This window comes from Phalangium opilio, unplaced genomic scaffold (genome assembly GCF_054372755.1).
Source record: "Phalangium opilio isolate 3A_F unplaced genomic scaffold, DU_Popi_V2 ptg000038l_1, whole genome shotgun sequence".
NCBI classification, from domain to species: Eukaryota; Metazoa; Arthropoda; class Arachnida; order Opiliones; family Phalangiidae; genus Phalangium; species Phalangium opilio.
The window spans coordinates 4,351,573-4,371,510 of NW_028324161.1; the positions used below are offsets into that span (position 1 = coordinate 4,351,573).

General features: G+C 35.2%; 3 protein-coding genes and 1 long non-coding RNA gene across 8 annotated transcripts; 2 read left to right on the plus strand and 2 right to left on the minus strand.

The window, feature by feature from the left end:
* The first annotated feature begins 366 nt into the window (after window positions 1-366).
* On the plus strand, window positions 367-4,840 carry LOC149682727 (uncharacterized). Of its 3 annotated transcripts, none has more exons than XR_016365471.1 (4): window positions 367-778; window positions 848-1,024; window positions 1,094-4,609; window positions 4,687-4,840. XR_016365471.1 is itself a non-coding variant. In XM_089834332.1 (3 exons), exons 1-3 carry the CDS (start codon window positions 505-507, stop codon window positions 2,428-2,430), a joined length of 1,788 nt encoding a protein of 595 aa, XP_089690458.1. In that variant the 5' UTR covers window positions 367-504; the 3' UTR covers window positions 2,431-4,840. The 3 variants fall into 3 exon arrangements, 1 of the variants encoding a protein (XP_089690458.1); XR_016365472.1 differs by having other exon boundaries at window positions 1,094-4,333; window positions 4,407-4,840; XM_089834332.1 differs by having other exon boundaries at window positions 1,094-4,840.
* On the minus strand, window positions 4,227-19,722 carry LOC149682728 (THAP domain-containing protein 6-like). Of its 3 annotated transcripts, none has more exons than XM_089834333.1 (3): window positions 18,779-19,722; window positions 18,635-18,717; window positions 4,227-4,331 (listed from the first exon to the last, which is right to left on the minus strand). In XM_089834333.1, exons 1-2 carry the CDS (start codon window positions 19,244-19,246, stop codon window positions 18,664-18,666), a joined length of 522 nt encoding a protein of 173 aa, XP_089690459.1. In that variant the 5' UTR covers window positions 19,247-19,722; the 3' UTR covers window positions 4,227-4,331; window positions 18,635-18,663. The 3 variants fall into 3 exon arrangements, 2 of the variants coding, with proteins under 2 accessions (XP_089690459.1, XP_089690460.1); XR_016365473.1 differs by lacking the exon at window positions 4,227-4,331 and having other exon boundaries at window positions 18,779-18,839; window positions 18,910-19,722; XM_089834334.1 differs by lacking the exon at window positions 4,227-4,331 and having other exon boundaries at window positions 18,635-18,839; window positions 18,910-19,722.
* On the plus strand, window positions 6,865-8,314 carry LOC149682729 (uncharacterized). Its single transcript, XR_016365474.1, has 2 exons — window positions 6,865-7,052; window positions 7,124-8,314. It is a non-coding gene; the product is annotated as an uncharacterized LOC149682729 (long non-coding RNA).
* Window positions 7,295-9,347, minus strand: LOC149682730 (uncharacterized). The gene is made up of 3 exons (XM_089834335.1): window positions 8,586-9,347; window positions 8,437-8,515; window positions 7,295-7,418 (listed from the first exon to the last, which is right to left on the minus strand). Exons 1-2 carry the CDS (start codon window positions 9,021-9,023, stop codon window positions 8,483-8,485), a joined length of 471 nt encoding a protein of 156 aa, XP_089690461.1. The 5' UTR covers window positions 9,024-9,347; the 3' UTR covers window positions 7,295-7,418; window positions 8,437-8,482.
* Window positions 19,723-19,938: the final 216 nt, after the last annotated feature.

Genomic DNA, 19,938 nt, shown 5'->3' on the forward strand with positions numbered 1-19,938 from the left:
GAGCGTGGGGCCGCCCTGACTGGGCAGAAAGTGTCCAAGTCCAGACAGAGGGGACACTGGGGCAAAGGAAACTGGTTAAAGCGATGTAACAAAGCCCGCGTTGCGAGGCGTCAGCATGCGAGCTGGGCCAGCCAGGAGTGCACCTGGCGAGGTAGGTCCAGGGCTCCCAAGTTATCCATGTGTGGAAGGTATTTCGCGGTAAGGAGGGGGCTTTCGACCCCCTACGTTCTCCACTGGGTGTCTCTTGAAGTAGCATCATTTGTATGAGGCAATATATTTTTAGCTACCTTAGTCCCTAGTAGAGACTCCGTACTGAAAGCGCCGCCGTAAAATTTTGAAAAATATATGCCTAACTCGTGTAATAGAGGGCGCGGTATTTCGAAACTAAAAACAAAGTTTAAAACTTCATAGAAATCAGACTCGTTCGTTTTCTCTGACGTTCTTGATGAAAGAGTCCAGTTACTAATATTTTGACAACTCTGAAAAGTGGTTTTCAAGTGAAAAATGTCGAAAAGAAAAACGGAGGAATCAGTGAGACCCAAAAAAAAACCTGGTCCGTCAACGAGTTTTTCTGAAGAATCATCAAGAAGGCTCTTTTGCTTATGTAAACAGCCAAAAGGAACAACAGACAGTATGATACAATGCGGTTCTTGTATGGAATGGTACCATCCAAAGTGTGTCGATTTAGAAGAAGACGCGCTAAGCTTCCTAGAGGATGAATGGCTTTGTCAAGCTTGTATTGAAGTAATGACGCTCAATCCAAATATGTCTAAAGAAGGTAAGATTGTAACCACGTTGAAATTGTACACCCAGAAGTATTTAATAATAAATAAAATTTGCTGTGAAGGCCTACTTAGACTTCAAGGACGCGTAACTCCGAAAGAAGGTTGGGGCAATGATGTTGGACTGTCAGATTTGCCGGATAATATAGCTGAAAACCATGCGATGACAAAGCGTGAACGAAACCAAGGTTTTATGCTTTATAGAGAGGAAAAGATTTTGGGTATCGAATCTAATATTCAAGGTAAAAACCAAACTGAAATTTTTGGTTGCGAAATTATTGTCTATCAAATAATCAACATATTTCATTTAGGGAACCTGGTTTTTGTTAGAGCTATTTGTGAGGCAGATAGGAGACCAACATCATACCAAATATTTGCTTGTTTCAATGTTGCTAATGAGCCAAATAAGCTAAAATGGATAACGTGTACCTGCCCAGCGGGAACGAACGGAGACTGTAAACATTCAGTCGCATTATTGTACCAATTATGGAACTGTGTTAGGGCTGGTGAGGAAAAGTTACCCCTACGAGGTTCTTGCACCACCAGGCTACAAATGTGGCATGTAAAGAAACCGCAAACAGATGAGCCCCTTTTATTTAGCGACTTAGAATTCGTTAAACATGACCCAGCCAAACCTACAAAATCACTCTTGGGTACGTCTGTTAGAACGTTCAGCGTGGTGCCTGCTGGTTCGCAGATAATCACCAAAGAAAAATTGTCCAATTTTGTCAAACTATTTGAAAAAATGAACTTGGATCTTCCCGTGATTGGTACCATAAAATCTAACAATTGCACACCAGTTTCACTGCGCATAAAACAAAACACCGATTTAATTGACAAGCTCTGGGAAAAGGTTGCAGAAACTAAAGAAAGGGAACGAAACGATAGTTTTTTAAATCTAACAACAAATGAAATGAATGTTTTAAAAAGTGTGGAGGTGGATTTGGCAGGTTCAAAACATATTGAAATCAAAACCCGTTTGCAGAGTAAGTCCAGTTATTGGCACAAACAAAGAAGCCACAGATTAACAGCCTCAACGTTTGGTACATTTACAAAAATGAGAGATAGCACAGACCCAGTAAAAACATTCATTCAAAAAAGATCATTCGTAACTGCAAAATCAATGGATCATGGACTGAAGCATGAATCGGCAGCTTTTGCTTTGTTTCAGAAAAAAATCACAACGCAGCAACACACATCAGTTGGGTTAATTATAAATCCCAGGTTCTGCTTCCTTGGTGCCAGCCCTGATCGTTTAGTAATGATAGAAGATGAACTTTACATAGTAGAGATCAAATGTCCATATGCCATATTTAAAAACAAACAAAGCATAAGAGAAAAGGCAGCTTCGGGAGATTTTTATCTTTATGTTGATAAAAATAATAATGAACTGGAACTGCACAAAAAATCCGATGTCTATCACCAAATTCAAGGCCAACTATTGGTGTGTAATCTTCCAGTGTGCTTCCTTGCCGTTTATGTACCACCAGATGACATGGAAATTTTACTTGTAATGAAAAACAATGACTTCATCAATACAGTGATGTTTCCGAAACTATCAACCAAATATTATATATGTCTTCTGCCTTATTTTGCCAAGGAAATGTTTGAGCCAAAACCTGGTTCCAGTTCCAGAGCTTTAAAATAACTCCATCTACCAAACTTAACTCTTTTAAATAATATATTTCGAAAGGTCAAGTGTTATAAATCGTTTTTCTTTATTAAGTTAAGAAAGTTAACTTCTAACAACAAAAGCAACAGTGGGTACACTGACATTATTTTCCATTTATAATAGTAATAATTTAATTAACGTTATTAACCATAAAACCTAATTATTATTGTTTAATACGATTATTATAAAACCAGGAAGAGTAATGAAGTTTTTGGTCTGGTACTATGGTATGGTCCCAACTTAGTTAAAATTATAAAATCTGAAAACAAGAGCCAAGGCTTAGCGAGTTGCACTACCAATGCCTACGAGATAGATAGAAAGCCTGAGCACGGTCCCCTTTGAGCTGGGGAAAGATAGGGGATCTGGCCTGCTTGTTTTTGCGCGTTTCTGGCCTCAGGTGGCGCTTCTATGTGACACTTTTATTTTTAAATATTTCGTTTCCCGCCAAAAATGTTAGAACGAAAAAATCTTTCGAAATTATTACACAAAAATGTTTTTCATAACAATTTTTAATTTTTAAATAAATTCTTAAGTTGGATAAAGATACTTACCGAAACTCGTGACAAATTGTAGTATATTATTAGAAGTTAGGTAAAAAAAGACATTTTTACCAGTTTACAAATTTTAATTAAAAACATTTTTATTAATTCAAGAAGTTTAATTAAAACATGTTTTAATTTTTTTTGTTTAATTATGAAGTTCTCATAATCACAACAATATTAAAAAATTTTTAATCCTTAAGGTGTATGAACTAAATTAACGAAACTTTGGACTATTGCTTTTAAAAGCATATTTTTACCAAATTACTAATTTTGAGTGAATTAAAACTAACAAATACTTAATATACTGACCAAAAATATCACTAATTACTCAAATGTATTGCAAATTGACTTAGAAAGAACGAAAAATTTCACCCAAATTACTCAGTTTGAGGAAACGAATCACATTGTTTGAGTTAAATAAATCACATTGTCTGAGGTAAATAAATCACATAGTTTTAGGTATACAAACCAAATATAATTAAAGTCTAACATAAAGAAATCACGTATGTCTAAAGTTTGAGGACTTTCCTTGATAAAGGTTTACTGTGGAGCTTTTTCCTATGATCATTTTCATCTGTTGTATTATTTGCATGGTTTGTTAGTAAAGGACGAATAAATTTTTCCAGCATAATTTCTGCTAATGCACTATCACCACATTTGCATGACAATGCGATTTTGAAGTGAGGGAAAATAATGCTCTTGTAAGCATCTAATGTTTTGTTCCTTGGAAACAGGTGTAAGGATGCGCTTATGAAATCTAAAACTAAACTTAACAAATTCACAAGATATCGATTCGGATACTTTAATCCTCCACGATCATTGGCGTTTATTAATGTGTTAATTGGTGAATTGGTCATTGTACCACTAATTCGCTCTAGGCAATCAAAGCATTGTGTGTTTTCCTCGGCAACTTTGAGAACATAACCTCCAACATGGGCAACGCTTATATTTTTAACAGATATTGAAGTGTGGTCTGCAATTTACAAATTAATGAGACAATATTCCTAAACATATAAAGGGCGTTTCTCAAAGATCTGTCAGAAATTAAAGGGGGTGTTCTTTGTCCAATTGCTAGTCGAAAATGTTCTGTGACGTTTTGGCGTCCGAGCCACCATTTTCAAGTTAAGATTGGAGTGTTTACGGATGACCCCTTAAATTTAATTATGAAACAGAAGTACACCCCTTTAATTTCTGACAGATATTTCACAAATCCCGTATATATATTTTTACCATTTTTCTTCAGTGTTTCCATTCTGAATAATATTGATTGCAGATAAGGTGTAAGCTTTATCATCTTCGGGTCAAAGCAATTCATAGAGCTTGAATTTGATTCGGTGGTATGGTTTAGCTTAGTTAAATTCATGGTAAATGGTTTTGAAGATTCTGAGTCTCTGTTACAATTCGAATCAGCCGAGGCTTTTAGAATTCCAATTTTCAACGTATGTTCAATACTTAAAATGCAAGACCGCATGTCCATTTGGTCATTAAAACCGCAAGTACCCCGTATATGGGCAAAAGATTGCTCAACCGCATCACTCGAGAGCTTCCTTGTTAATACGAAATGAAATCCTTCTCGCAGCAAATATTTTATCAAAGCGACCGTTGATTTGGTTGTAAGTTTCACTGCTTCAAATGTCTCATCCGTAAGTCTCTCATTTCTTAATGTTGAATTGGTCTGGATTGTTTCAAGAAATGGAAGAAAATCTTCAAGCAGCCAACTTAACCTTTCATCGTTCATGTCAAAAAATGGAACTTTGTTTGCATTTCTGGAGTAAATTCCGTGGGTTGTGTTACAGATGTCGTGAATTTCCCACCACTTCCTAACCATTTCTAAGAAATAAATTGTGCATTCCAAGTTTTCTCTATCACCACTGTCAACCATATTTAATCGCAATAACGAAGTTAGGGCAGCGGTGACTGGCAATGAGAAAATAGCGATTGCGCGTGACACATTCATTTTTTCCAGGTTTGTAGGGTAAACTACTTTCCTCGTCAAATTTCTTACTGGTTTAATCAGACATCCTTTTTGCATTGCATAAAGTTTTTTAACATGCACAGAACTAATTACCATTCCCATAAAAACAAATTCTCTCGATAAAAACTGGCTTCGAAGGTTTTTAGCTTCATGACTTTGATCAAATGCTAAGAATAATTTTCTATTAGCGTTCAATGGGTGTGGAATGACGTGACAAAGTTCTCCATTTCCTAATTTCCTGAAAACCTTTACGTTTGTTTTGGCATTGTCCGCAACCACTCTTAAAACTGTGAAGCCACATTCCTCAACGGCTTTCATTACTTGAAGTAATATTTTATGCAGGTCGTCTGAATCCAAATTGGCAGTGAAAAAATAACCAACGGGCAACCTGAAGTTCGTTGTTAGTCCTTGAAATACAAAGCAAAGTAAATGAGTAGCTAATTTTGATCCAATGCCCTCATCAACAGACAGTGTGGTATCGCCATAAAACCGATCAAGAGTTTTGTCATAGACTAGTTTTGATTTAATAGCCATTTCGTCTGGTATCAAGGAACCTAGCCGTTCATGTTCATTCTTTAACTTGGCTGATTCCCTTAAGAGTCTCTCTTTCACCAACGATGTCACACCTTCCTCACCAGTGGAATGGCCAATGAACTTCTTTAATGTGATACGGTGTGGCAGATGCAAAATGTCAAGCTCTCTCATGAAACAGTACGCTGCTGGTGACTTTTTAAATATAAGACAACAAATTCGAAGCGTCGACTCTTCGTAAGGTGGACTCTTTTTGCCATATGCGCGAATTTGTTCCATTAAAAAATTGGCTCGAATGTTATCTTTGCAAATAGATGCTTCGTTGATTTTTTTAAATTGCCTATAATCTTTTCCCATCTCTCCTTTCTGGTATTTTTTCACTATATCGTTGAGATCTTCCAGCCTCTTCTCCAAGACTCTTATTTTATTCTTGAGTTTGTAGTTAGCTCTCCCAACCTTCTGAATAAGTGTCTTTGGGCGCCTAGACCTGACACAAGGACTTGCTTGTGTTGATGCATCTTTAAGAGTGGTAGTAATATCTATAATAGGAACATTTCTTTTATCTTCAATAGGAACATTAATCAGATGTTGCTTGAAAACATGAATTAGTAGTGTAAAGCCGCACTTCGTACCTCCGTAGGTGTAGAATGTAGGTGTAGAATGTAGGTGTAGAGTGTAGGTGTAGAATTTCAAGGTCACCCTCTCGCCACGCCCCCTGGAAAACTCGCGCGCGCCCCCTCGCGGGAAAACTCGCGGGCCCCCGCGCGCCCCCTGGCGGCTGCGCCCCCTCGCGGGAAAACTCGCGCGCCCCCTCGCGGGAAAACCCTGCGCGGGAATCTGGCAGTCCTGTCTACAACTGTATCTGTGACGTCATTGGCGGGAAAATCTACAACTGTATTTGTGACGTCATTGGCGGGAAAACACCGTGCGCCGCCTATTGGGAAACTCCTCCCTTCTACAACTGTATTTGTGACGTCATTGATAAGAGACGAGAATTTATTAAACGTACATGGCCAAGGGTTAATGATAGGCTGAAAGTTGCGCAATCCATTGTAATATTTAGTTTGACTCAAAATTTCAAGGAGTTTATTTTGATTATGGTATTGTTTTTAATGGTAATTAAAAGTCAGTCTCTTCTACAACTGTGACGTCATTGATAAGAGACGATAAAAACTTTAAACGTACATTGCCAAGGCTTAAATCTTCTACAATTGTAGTTGTGACGTCATTGATAAGAGACGAATGGAAGCTTTAAACGTACATTACCAAGGCTTAAATCTTCTACAATTGTAGCTGTGACGTCATTGATAAGAGACGAGAATGGATAGCTTTAATACATTGCCAAGGGTTAATGATAGGTCTCTGCTGGATGGTAATTAAAAGGTACACGTAAAAGCGTAATTAATATATAAGAAATTCATCTTAGACGCAATAGTAGAAAGCGTAATTAGTCTCTGAATGTAGAGTTATACTTACAAAAGGAACAAAGATTTGTCAGCCCAAACGGAATCAAATACCAGTACTTAGTTTCAAAATACAATCACAGAAAAGTAAGCGTGTGAAAATACTCTCCTTTTAAATCTGGCATATTCAAAGCAATTCACGTCTAATTTTCTATTAGAATGGTACTAAAGCCAAGGTGGAGGCCGAGGCTACCCCGTTTACAGGTCAACACCAAATGCCAGGACTCGTCCTAACGTGTCTAAACCTAACCTACCTCCAAGTTATAACGAAGTTATCACTGATTCAAAATAAATCACCGATAGGTTAGTAGTGGTTTGAAAGCAATTACCTATACTAAACCAGACTATTTTGGTAAAGATGTCGTACTTGCAATGGTTTAATAGTAGCAAAATTTCTTCCAACATATAAATGTTTAAGGGATTTGTTTTTTCCAGCTAAATCGGCATCGAAATCTGAAAGGACTCGACTTTAATTTGAGCTGTTAGATTGTCATACCTTTTGAAATAACTAGTTTTTCAGGCATTTTCCTCCTGTCGTATGTTTATATTTATTACCAACGTTCCAATCAAGGTACTAGAACCTACTTTGTTATTCCCTATTGAAATTGAATTCATAGTTTGTTTATTTAAAAATGGATAGAGCACACATTCCACTATTTAGATATTCAGGGTGTAGAAAGTAAATTATTTTTAATTGATTTTAACATAAAGAACAAACTATTTAGCTGTGCCAAGTGATTGAAAATAGAGTCTTCAAGTTTAAAGCAATTAACAACGAGATTGAAGACAAAGCAATTCACGTCTAATTTTCTATTAGAATGGTACTAAAGCCAAGGTGGAGGCCGAGGCTACCCCGTTTACAGGTCAACACCAAATTCCAGGACTCGTCCTAACGTGTCTAAACCTAACCGCTTAGATCCATTAACGGCTGAAGAAAGTCGCAGAGACCCTTGTAAATCTTTGATAGATAAACTACAGTCAGTCAGAGTTGCGGGTGAAAACTATAGCCATAAAGGGCCGTACCCCAACAACTTATTACGTAAGATGGCGAGAAGAAATTCCCCCCACAGAATTTGTATAAGTCTTAGACGTTGATATGATGCCCAACTATAACCTCCACGAAATGTTCCTGGAGTATGCCTGAGAAAATAGACACCTTCAAAACTAAGTTAATCTATACTTGATATTCAAGTAATCTCATCTGTATAAATGTTGATTTAAATATAAAATGTACAAACAACAGCTTCAAAACTAAGTTAATCAATACTTGATATTCAAGTAATCTCAATGTTATTTGTATATGATCTGTATACTTTCTCATTTAAATAAAAAAATGTACAAACAACAAACCTACAATCGTAAATTCATACGCAAAGATAAATTATCACTATGCAGCCAAAGGTAGAAAAAACTAGTTGGTTTATATTGAACTGGTATTGGGTGAAAAGCGTTTCAAAAATGGTACACCTACTGTTTCCGTTTTGTCGTGACAGATGTTCGTGGAATGGTTAGTTGATTCAAACGAAAAATATCGTTATAATATTGGATTGCTATTGGGAATGTACAGTTATTATATGTGAAAAACTAAGCAACATTTTATTATTATTTTTAATTTTTTACACAAAGATGATTTTCTCTCATCAGGTAAAGTTTGTCGCATTTGAAGCAACGGTTTTTCGTATCGCATTTGGTGTTTTTTAAATGCCAAAAAAAACAAATTTTACAGTGTACGGTCGTGGTGCCTCTCGCTTTTATAACGGATTTAGCCGTAAACCGACAAGTTGTGCCTTCTTCGGAACATTCGGCGTTACGAGCGTCCTTCGCCGACGAATACGTACCGCATACTAAACACACTCTATCCGGACTCAAAGGTTGAAATTTTTCTTCTATCGGGTGTATGTGATTATTTTTTGTTACAAAAACAGTGTGATGTCTTAAAGGACAATCGAGATCTCCATCGCAATAAAACGTTTGTCCGGCGTGATCTGGAAACTCAATAAGGCTTCCGCCGCATTGATAACATCCAGTCGGATAAGGTTTCATTTTATCAGTAGACATATTATCAAGAACTAGAACTAAACGATTTTTTCGACTATTGCGTTAGCAAAAACTACATTGGTTATTCAGTAGATATACTTTTCGTCACGGGGGGGAAAGAATCATATTATATTAATAAATCCACGGTACTATAGTCATCAACCGAATACACCCTCAAGTAACATTGGTTCGCTCGTTAACGTATCTGCCTTTAAACTCGTTGTTCACGAGTTCGAATCCCCTTAGCGAGAGTCCTTAACAAGCGAACCAAGGTTACTTTTGTAAAGGATATGTATTTTTATCTCTTATAACAGTTGCTTTTATAAAGCGAAAACAAGGTTGACGTCAAAGATAATTGGAAATATATTTTTATATCTTATAACAAACAGTTGTTTTTATAAAGCAAAGACAAGGTTGACGTCAAAGATAATTGGAAATATATTTTACTCTCTTATAACAAACAGTTAGAGTATTTGGTTAATTTTTACACCATCAGGGACGAATCAAAAGCGTTCTCCGAAACTGACAACACATCGGACACCCCTTCCTAGCCTATCTGCTGTAGTGAGGATTGTAGAATGAATTCACCCATTACTTTAGAAGCCGTCGTTAGACGAAACAACTTAAGACGAATTGAAAAATTTGGTGCTATCGGATGGGATAAAGATTACGGAAAATCCGAAAGGACTACAGATCCCGAAACGGGGTATTTACTAATAAACCCCACACCGAATGAAGTCTATAATATAGCCGATGGTGAAGGTTATATATGGCAATACGTTAATGGTCCTAATATAAATTTTGGATTGAAACACTTGGCAATGTACAGATTACTAACTTCTACAGTGCAATTACCCCCAGGGTCATTAATTAACATGTTTGTTAGACAGTTTCCATGTATCATAAATAACAAGGTTCATCAATTCAAATTGAAAGAAATCACTGGGGATAGTATCCACGAATTTAACGTACACCTGACACCGAACAAAATGTATGGAACCTCAAATATTTGTCAGTTAGGTAGTTGCCATCCTCGCAATGAGGAGGGATGTAAATTTCGTACATTTTATTATGGAGGATACGAATTTCATTGTCCAAACCAATACTTAAGAGTTCTTAACTTAGCTCTTCATATGTGTATGTTTATGGTATATAAAACTAACAAAACCATAAGGAAAAATTATAGTGATGAAAACGACATAGCTACGCATTATATATTCAAGGCCATGCAGATTTGTAGGTTAGCCGAGTGTTTGTGTGATAACACTAACAGTTTAATGTTTCATGAAGTTCATTATCACATGAGATCCAATGACGCGAATAATTATTTCGCGAATAAGTATTTCGCAGACTTTCTTTAATATAAGCCTATTTTCAAACCTTATCTTTTTACCATTTAAACAACTGTCTATCTGAACGAGGTTTAATTCATGGTTCGTACAAACCTGGGAAAACTAAGGCAAATAAATAACTTTCAAAAAATTCAATGTTTTTCTTCTTGGCGGTCTAGTGTAACCATGTTTTACTGTAGTTTAGTGTGTTTTGTTTTAATTTAAGTGAATTTTAGACTGTTTTATTGCAGTTTTATAGCAATTTAAATGTTTTATTGTGCTTTTAGTGTGTTTTATAGTGGTATAGTGTAGGTTTAGAGTGTTTTATTGTGTTTTACTGTATTTTATTGTAGTTTTATTGTACCTTAATGTATTTTATTATGGTATAGTGTACTTTTAGAGTGTTTTATTGTAATTTTAGTGTATTCTATTGTGTTTTACTGTGTTTTATTGTAGTTTTATTGTACTTTTAGTGTATTTTATTGTAGTTTTATTGTACTTTTAGTGTATTTTATTGTAATTTTAGTGTATTCTATTGTGTTTTACTGTGTTTTATTGTAGTTTTATTATGGTATAGTGTACTTTTAGAGTGTTTTATTGTAGTTTTAGAGTGTTTTATTGTGTTTCATTATAGTTTTATTGTACTTTTAGTATATTTTATTGCAATTTAAATGGTTTATTGTGTTTTACTGTGTTTTATTGTAGTTTTATTGTACCTTAATGTATTTTATTATGGTATAGTGTACTTTTAGAGTGTTTTATTGTAGTTTTAGAGTGTTTTATTGTGTTTTAGAGTGTTTCATTATAGTTTTATTGTACTTTTAGTATATTTTATTGCAATTTAAATGGTTTATTGTGTTTTACTGTGTTTTATTGTAGTTTTATTGTACCTTAATGTATTTTATTATGGTATAGTGTACTTTTAGAGTGTTTTATTGTAGTTTTAGAGTGTTTTATTGTGTTTTAGAGTGTTTCATTATAGTTTTATTGTACTTTTAGTATATTTTATTGCAATTTAAATGGTTTATTGTGTTTTACTGTGTTTTATTGTAGTTTTATTGTACCTTAATGTATTTTATTATGGTATAGTGTACTTTTAGAGTGTTTTATTGTAGTTTTAGAGTGTTTTATTGTGTTTTAGAGTGTTTCATTATAGTTTTATTGTACTTTTAGTATATTTTATTGCAATTTAAATGGTTTATTGTGTTTTTAGTGTATTTTATTCGTTTTATAAAATACTATAGTTGTTGGTTATAGACTTCGTTCCATAAAATAACTTAATCTAGCTAGGACCCAAGGATTCGTTATACCTGAAGGTGAATAATATAGCGCCTATACCGTGTTATATTTTGCTTCGTTATAATTAACAGGTGTTTTAATAAAGCGAAAACAAGGTTGACGTCAAAGGTAATTCGAAATATACGTATGACGTTAAGGTTATAATATATTTTCCTCCGTTATAACTAGCAGCTGTTTTTGTAAAACGGAAACAAGATTTTTTTACATCTATGTTAGTTCAAAATGTACTTATTTTAACGTGATACGTAGACCGGTTTAGATCTAGTATATAACCCAGCAAGTCGCGGCGTACAATCACTTGAGGCAATATCTCTCGACCATAAACTAAATTTTCACGATGCCTTTAGACATGGTAAGATTTTTTTTTCCACGTTTTTAAAAACTGCATGTCCAAATGTATCATTATTGTCTTTAGACGGTAAATCAAACGTGGGAAACTATCGAAATTAAATTTAACGAGAGCGACAATATCGGTGTAAAATTAGTTAAATTAAACAATAAATTATATGTAGATATTAGAAGATACGCTTTTAAAAAACCCCTTATATATGGAATATGTATTTCGATAGACGTGATAGAAGAAGTTAAAAAAAATTTAAGCAAACCATGCGGTAGCATAAAACAGACCCTATGTTTCCCGGGAATGTTGGAACTGGAAAATTTTAAAGATACGGGCTATTTATTAACAAAATATAGGGGGGAAATGCGCGAAAAAAAATTAAATTTAAAGTTTGATGAAATACCAGAGGTTGTCAGTCTTATAGACAAAGTTTTAAAGAAAATACCTGTAACTGTATAAGAAATTTGAAAATGTACGCAATAAAGAATTTTTAAAACGTATTTTTAAAACGTATTTTTAGAAAAATTAATACTTTTTTTTATTTTAGAACTTGTAGTGTATATTATTTTAGATATTTTAGTTTGTTTCCTAGGTCTACGTCAAGAGTTTTATTTCGAGTCGCGCCTAAGATCAAATAGAAAACATGTCATCATCCGAAGAAGAGCCTTTGGATCTTTCCTATTTCAATCCTAAAAGGTTTTACGAATTATCAAAAGTTAACCAAACTGTCTCTCGAAAGTTCAACTGTTTAGCCTCTGAATATAAAATTATTTTTAAAGACCTTCATATGCTCAAATTGACAGAAGTATATGAACAATTGAAAAAAATCTTTCAATCCATTATAGAGACAATTTTAGAATCTTCTTCAGGTTACAATAGCGTTAGATTTTGTGTTAGGTCTGACTTACTGGAAAATGCTATAAATTTAAATTTTATGGCCCTAAATGAGTTAACGGCGGAAAGATTAATGACTGCCATTAGTCAAGTAAGTCAAAGCCGAAGAAATTTTTTTCTCGAGGGTGATGTCAGGCTCGATGCTATATTTTTAAACGTTAATGTACCAATATCAGGTCGTCGATCTGTTAAAAATAGATCGATGATAGCTCTCGACAAATATATTCAGAAAGGAAGGACATTTTTACCCATAATAAACGATGACGAACTATGCGTATCAAGAGCAATCGTTTGCGGGACGATGGTTGCTGATTTAACATATTTAAAGAAACAAAAGCTTAGTACTTTGACTTTTGATTTTAATCGTTATAGACGTATACAAATAGGTCATAGACCTTTGCAAAAAGAAGAAGCGTTAAAGCTTCATGCCAAGGCTAATGTGCCTATTGGTCCCGTTAGTTTAGCCCAAATTGCAATGTTTCAAAAAGTATTGCAACCCGAGTATCAAATAGTTATTTTCAGTGCTAATGATAATTTCAAAAAGGTTTATCAAGGTGAAATGTTTTCGGAGAAAAAATTTTTCTATTACAAATAGATCAACACATGCACGTTATTAAAAGTTTAGCCAGTATGTTTGGGGCCATGTCGTATTGCAATACGTGTTTAACAACGTTTACTAATTCAAAGAACGCAAAAAAACACAAATGTTTTAATCAAAAAACCAAATGTTGGCGTTGTTACTCTGAGACCTTTCACGAAGACCCTCAGATTGAAATATCTCGCTGCCAAAACTGTAATAGATACTTTAAAGGACCTGAATGTTTCCAATTTCACATAGAAAATGGCACTTGTTTAAAAATTAAACGGTGCTTAAAATGTTGCAAAGAAATTCGCGATGACAAACATAAATGTCTTACAACTTGTTCTAGATGTAAAATTGAGCACCCTCCCAAAATGTGTTACGTTCAACCTCTTGATGATACTTTTAAAGAAACTAGATTTTGTTATTTTGACTGTGAAACTATTGATATGAACTATAAACATACCCCAGTTCTATTAGTTTCGGCCATGCAAATTAATGATACCGAATACGATTATCAAATTTTTAGAGGTTTTGATTGTGTTGATAAGTTTATGAAATATCTGACCCAAACAGAAGATGAGACATCTTATACAAGGAACAATAAACGAATAAAAATAAGTAAACCTAAATTTGAAAATTTGACTATAGTGGCCCACAACTTTAAAGGTTTTGATTCGTATTTTATATTAAATTGGTTAATTAATAACCATGTAAAACCAGACGTCATATTCGACGGCTCTAAAATTCTAGCTCTCTTTATTAAAAGTCAAAATTTTAGGTTTATTTGTAGTTATTCCTTCGTGGCCCTTCCTCTGAGAGCTTTTACAGAAACCTTTCAATTGGGTAGTTACAAAAAACAGTTTTTTCCTTATATTTTCTTAAAAGAGGACACTTTAAACTATGAAGGTCCGTTACCTGAAAAAGCCGTATTTCAACCTGAATTTATGAATGAAAAGGACCGACAGGCCTTTGATTTATGGTACAGTGAAAAAGGTAAAAAATCCACGTACAAAATAATGACCGAATTAGAGGAATACGCTGTACAAGATGTGGTAGTTTTACAAAAAGGAATTACAAAATTTAGAGAACTTTACAAAAAGGCATCGGGTCTAGATCCTCTTAATTGCGGAGCTATTACAATATCGGGGGCCTGTACTAACGTGTTTTTACACAAATATTTAGAAAAAAATACATTGGGTGTGGTACCTAGTCCGGGTTATCGCGGGTCATACAACCAAAGTAGTAAAGCTATAAAGTGGTTGGCTTGGGTTAGTAAAGAAATGAAGGTAGAAATACAGACAGCCCTATCTCCTGAAGGAGAAAAAAGAATTGGACCTTATTTAGTTGACGGTTACTCAAAGGATCCTGAAATTATCCTAGAGTTCAATGGTTGCGCGTATCACGGTTGTCCGAAATGTTTAAAAGGTAGTGAATGGAACAGTTTAGTAAATGATACAAATAAAAACTGTTACGAAAAGGGTCTGGATAGAATAGAATTTATAAAAAAGTTACACCCCAATGCAAAGTATATAATAATGTGGGAATGCGAGTTTGAAAAGTTGTTAAAGACAAATGCCGCTTGTAGTACCTTTTGCGAGACTGTAGAGGTACCTCCGCCAATATTAGCCAGGTCGGCTTTATACGGTGGAAGGACAGAAGTCTTCAAATTATATCATAAACCGGATGAAGCAAAAAACGAAAAAATTTATTATTACGACCTCATGTCACTCTATCCCGCTGTCAATAAATACGGAATCTACCCAAAAGGACATCCCAAAATTTTAAATAGTAACTTTAACTATGAAAAAAATGCCTATTTTGGTATAATATCGTGTGAACTCTTGCCCCCGACTGACCTATATATCCCAGTTTTACCATATAGGTTTAATGGAAAATTGTTTTTCCCCCTGTGTAAGTCATGTGCCCTTGAATCAAATAATGAAGCGTGTCAACATTCTGACAAGGAACGAATTATTTCGGGTATTTGGCCCTCGCCTGAAATTTACAAAGCCGTAGAAATGGGTTATAAAATTATAAAAATATACGAAGTACATCATTTCGACGAGACATTTCAGTATGAAAAACATGTTAACGATGGACTATTTGGCGGTTATGTTAACAATTTTTTGAAGATAAAACAAGCTAATTCCGGCTATCCGTCTTCAGTTAAAACTGACGAGCAAAAACAAAAATATATTGAATCGATTTATGAATCTGAAGGTATTAGTGTCGAGATGGATGAAGTAGTTCATAACCCCGCGCTGAGAGCTATTTCAAAGATTTGTCTCAACAGTCTTTGGGGTCGTTTTGGTATGAATACAAACAAAACCAAAACACTAATTGTTAACGAGTGCACAGAACTTGTGCGTATCTTATCTGATGACACAAAGGAATTGGTAGATTTAAGACCAATTAATGAAGAAATGTGCTTATTATCGTACAAAAACAAAGATGATTTTGCACCAACATATTTCAAAGGAAATCCGTATGTGGCTTGTTTCGTTTCGTGTTACGGAAGATTAACCTTATTCGAGACCTTGCATAAATTGGGTAAAAGAGCATTATACACAGATACGGACAGCGTTTTATTTGTGGCGGGGGAAAACGATTTTAAACCCCCCACGGGTAACAATTTAGGATGTTGGGTTAACGAACTAGGGGACGCTACAATTGCAGAGTTTGTTTCAAATGGGCCCAAGAGTTACGGTTACAGAACTACGGACGGTCAATCTGTCGTGAAGGTTAAAGGAATTTGCCTTAATCGTGTTAATGAGAAAATTATAAACTTTGAAGCTATAGTGGACTCTATAAAAAATAAATCCAAACGTCTAAAAGTGGACGTTCCTTTCAACGTCATTCGAAATAAAACGTCGGCCAATCTTTTAAGTCGAAAACTAGAAAAAAGCTTTGGATTTACGTTTAACAAACGTGCAATTAAAGGTTGGGACACTTTGCCATTTGGTTTTAAAGCGGACCCATGAAAAGTATTTTAGAACTTTGTGTAAAAGAAAAAAATTAGTAATTTTATCTTGTGTAAATAACAAATCAAATAATCATAATAATTAATAATGTATAGTCTAAAATTAACAAAATAGATCAATGTAAAAAAATAATATAGGTAAATAAGATAACAGCTTAGAAAACCTCTGCTGTTCTAAGATAAAAAACGGACACGTGACGTATAGGGTCTCGCGTCTCTTGTTAGTGAGTCTCTCAAAAAATCACTCTCGAAATTACCTCCAACGCGAGAAGTTCATTTAATTTTAACCTTGCTAAAATAAACTATTTCTTGCAAATAAAGTCTCAAAGTTTATTCATTTACAAAATAACCAACAAAAGTATATTAAGACTAGTTAATTTTTCAGTCGGTTAATTAGTTCTTTTAGATAATATTAGTTCTCCCAATAACCTAAACACCAACAAGGAGCTATTCGCAACAACTTTACCTGATGAGAGAAAAGCATCTTTGTGTAAAAAACCAAAAATTGTTGGTTAGTTTTTCACATATAATAACTGTACATGTAATACCGCTGGAAGATCGATATAACATGGAACTATATAATAACATGAGGTTTAAACATCGGATTAAAGAAACTGAAAAACTTTTAAAACCAATTTTCGATAGTTTCCTAAATTGCCCGAAATAAAGAAATTTTGATTTCCAATTGGGTCTAAGAATTTAATAATTAAATATTTTTTAGGAAATTTTAGAAAAATTAAGTAATAAGATAATAAGAACCGAAAATGAGAAATTGTACGAAAAACACCCGTCATGGAGAAATTTACAGATAGCGCGGGTCAGGCCGATGTTGCGTGAAGGTGTACAGGAGCAACAGGACCCAATTGAGGAAATACCCTTCGTTTTGCGTTTGAACGAGCAACAACGTCAATGGATAAGATCACAACATAGAAGTCAGGGGTTGCCCTTACCACTTGAAGCGGCCTCTACATCCACAACTCCTAACTCTAATAATCATCCTAGTAACACTTCAAACCTTAACCGTAACCCACCACAATAAAATACACTAAGGTGCAATAAAACATTTATTTTCTGTACTGGTACCGTAACCCACCACAATAAAATACACTAAGGTGCAATAAAACATTTATTTTCTGTACTGGTATTTGATTCCGTTTGGGCTGACAAATCTTTGTTCCCTTTTAATTACCATCCAGCAGAGACCTATCATTAACCCTTGGCAATGTATTAAAGCTATCCATTCTCGTCTCTTATCAATGACGTCACAGCTACAATTGTAGAAGATTTAAGCCTTGGTAATGTACGTTTAAAGCTTCCATTCGTCTCTTATCAATGACGTCACAGCTACAATTGTAGAAGATTTAAGCCTTGGCAATGTACGTTTAAAGTTTTTATCGTCTCTTATCTATGACGTCACAGTTGTAGAAGAGACTGACTTTTAATTACCATTAAAAACAATACCATAATCAAAATAAACTCCTTGAAAAAAGGTTAAAATTTTGAGTCAAACTAAATATTACAATGGATTGCGCAACTTTCAGCCTATCATTAACCCTTGGCCATGTACGTTTAATAAATTCTCGTCTCTTATCAATGACGTCACAAATACAGTTGTAGAAGGGAGGAGTTTCCCAATAGGCGGCGCACGGTGTTTTCCCGCCAATGACGTCACAAATACAGTTGTAGATTTTCCCGCCAATGACGTCACAGATACAGTTGTAGACAGGTCTGCCAGATTCCCGCGCAGGGTTTTCCCGCGAGGGGGCGCGCGAGTTTTCCCGCGAGGGGGCGCGCGGGTTTTCCCGCGAGGGGGCGCGCGGGTTTTCCCGCGAGGGGGCGCGCGAGTTTTCCCGCGAGGGGGCGCAGCCGCCAGGGGGCGCGCGGGGGCCCGCGAGTTTTCCCGCGAGGGGGCGCGCGCGAGTTTCCCAAGGGGGCGTGGCGAGAGGGTGACCTTGAAATTCTACACCTACACTCTACACCTACATTCTACACCTACATTCTACACCTACGGAGGTACGAAGTGCGGCTTTACACTACTTGAATTTCATCTTCATTAGGAACATCAATCAGATCTTGATTGCAAACACGAATCTCATCTTTGTTAGGAACATCAATCATATTTGATTTGAGAACAAATACATCCTCTTCATTAGGAACAGCTTTGGGAGAGTGATGATTTTCTTCATCCAGAGATATGTCAAAATTTGGCATTGGTGGTACATTGTATGGCAAGATTAGACTTGATGTGAAAATGTTTCGATTAGTAACTTGAATTTCATTTGTAACATCTGGAGTAGAGTTAAGAATAACTTTCTGGCGATAGTGTTTATTTTTGTCATCCAGGGATACGTCAAAATTTTCAGTTGTACAATTGATGGAGCATGTGATGAGAGCGTCACTTAGATTTCTCCTAGCACCATAAAATTTATTTAATTGACAATTTGCAATTGGTGATAATGGTGTTGAGTCACAGCGATTACGTTTTTTCGCAACCATGGCTGGTGAGCTTTCAGTTTCGTTCAAAATTACTGGAACCGCAAATGGCAATAACCTTCTTTTCTTTGGACAGGATACACTGAAATCAGTGTTTTTAAAATGTTTGCTGCAAATTCTGGTATCATTATTTATTAGTTTTTCATAAATTATTGTATCCTCATCTACTGTAATCCCGTATATAGAACAAATCCATTTGTTTCTCAACTCTTTATCGCTCGGAAAAGAGTGAAAACTAACATTTTCATTTTCGTGACTTTCGTCTAGTCCTCTCTTTTTCTTCTTTCGATTACATTCATTGCAAGCTGGCACGCATTTGACCATTTTTAACTAATATATTTTAATAATATTCCAGATCTAAGAAATTTGCAGAGAATTACACTGAAATAAGAAATAAATATACTGCCTTTAGCATCAGCCTCTGATAATTTAAATTGCTAGGCCTTGGCTATAATAAAGTTGTCAAAGCCAAACAACTACAAAACCACTTAATAACGCGTTTAATGAAACCGTGATTAAAATTATAGTTATTTTAAAGATATTCGATATTATTTATACAATTTGTAATTTTCTTTAGCTTACCTATAATTTCGAGCCAACACAACTCATCTCGTGATTTTTCGTCCGTGCCCCGCTGAAGCAGACGATGGAGAGTCCGTTATGCCGCGAAAATATTTCAAATATAAAAAAAGTGACACTCCAGAGCCCCTCTGTTGGCCAAAGCGGGCGAATTAAAATATCAGAAAATATATATTTTATGAGCAGGGTGCTCAGGCTTTCTATCTATCTCGTAGGCATTGGCACTACATTAAAAGCTCCAAAAACGCCATAAAATAAGTTCTTACCTTTAGGTGAGTGTTGAATATCGTCGATAAAGAAGTTTGGAGCCCGATTTAGTCCTATTTTATTATTTAATTCAAATAATAATGCTGAAATTAACTTCAACGAGCTTCAAACCGGGCTAATTTTTGGTCAGTTTCCCGAGAGTGCTCGTCAATGACGTCACCAGATTTTGG

Excerpts from the sequence above, each read along its gene's own strand:
- LOC149682727 (XM_089834332.1), top strand. The coding sequence starts at position 505 with ATGTCGAAAAGAAAAACGGAGGAATCAGTGAGACCCAAAAAAAAACCT. Across the intron at positions 779-847 it reads TCCAAATATGTCTAAAGAAG|GCCTACTTAGACTTCAAGGA; the intron begins GTAAGATTGTAA and ends TTTGCTGTGAAG. Across the intron at positions 1,025-1,093 it reads TATCGAATCTAATATTCAAG|GGAACCTGGTTTTTGTTAGA; the intron begins GTAAAAACCAAA and ends TATTTCATTTAG.
- LOC149682730 (XM_089834335.1), bottom strand. The coding sequence starts at position 9,023 with ATGTCTACTGATAAAATGAAACCTTATCCGACTGGATGTTATCAATGC. Across the intron at positions 8,516-8,585 it reads TGAGAGAAAATCATCTTTGT|CAATCCAATATTATAACGAT; the intron begins GTAAAAAATTAA and ends CATTCCCAATAG.
- LOC149682728 (XM_089834333.1), bottom strand. The coding sequence starts at position 19,246 with ATGGTCAAATGCGTGCCAGCTTGCAATGAATGTAATCGAAAGAAGAAA. Across the intron at positions 18,718-18,778 it reads GTACAACTGAAAATTTTGAC|ATGTTACAAATGAAATTCAA; the intron begins GTATCCCTGGAT and ends ACTCTACTCCAG.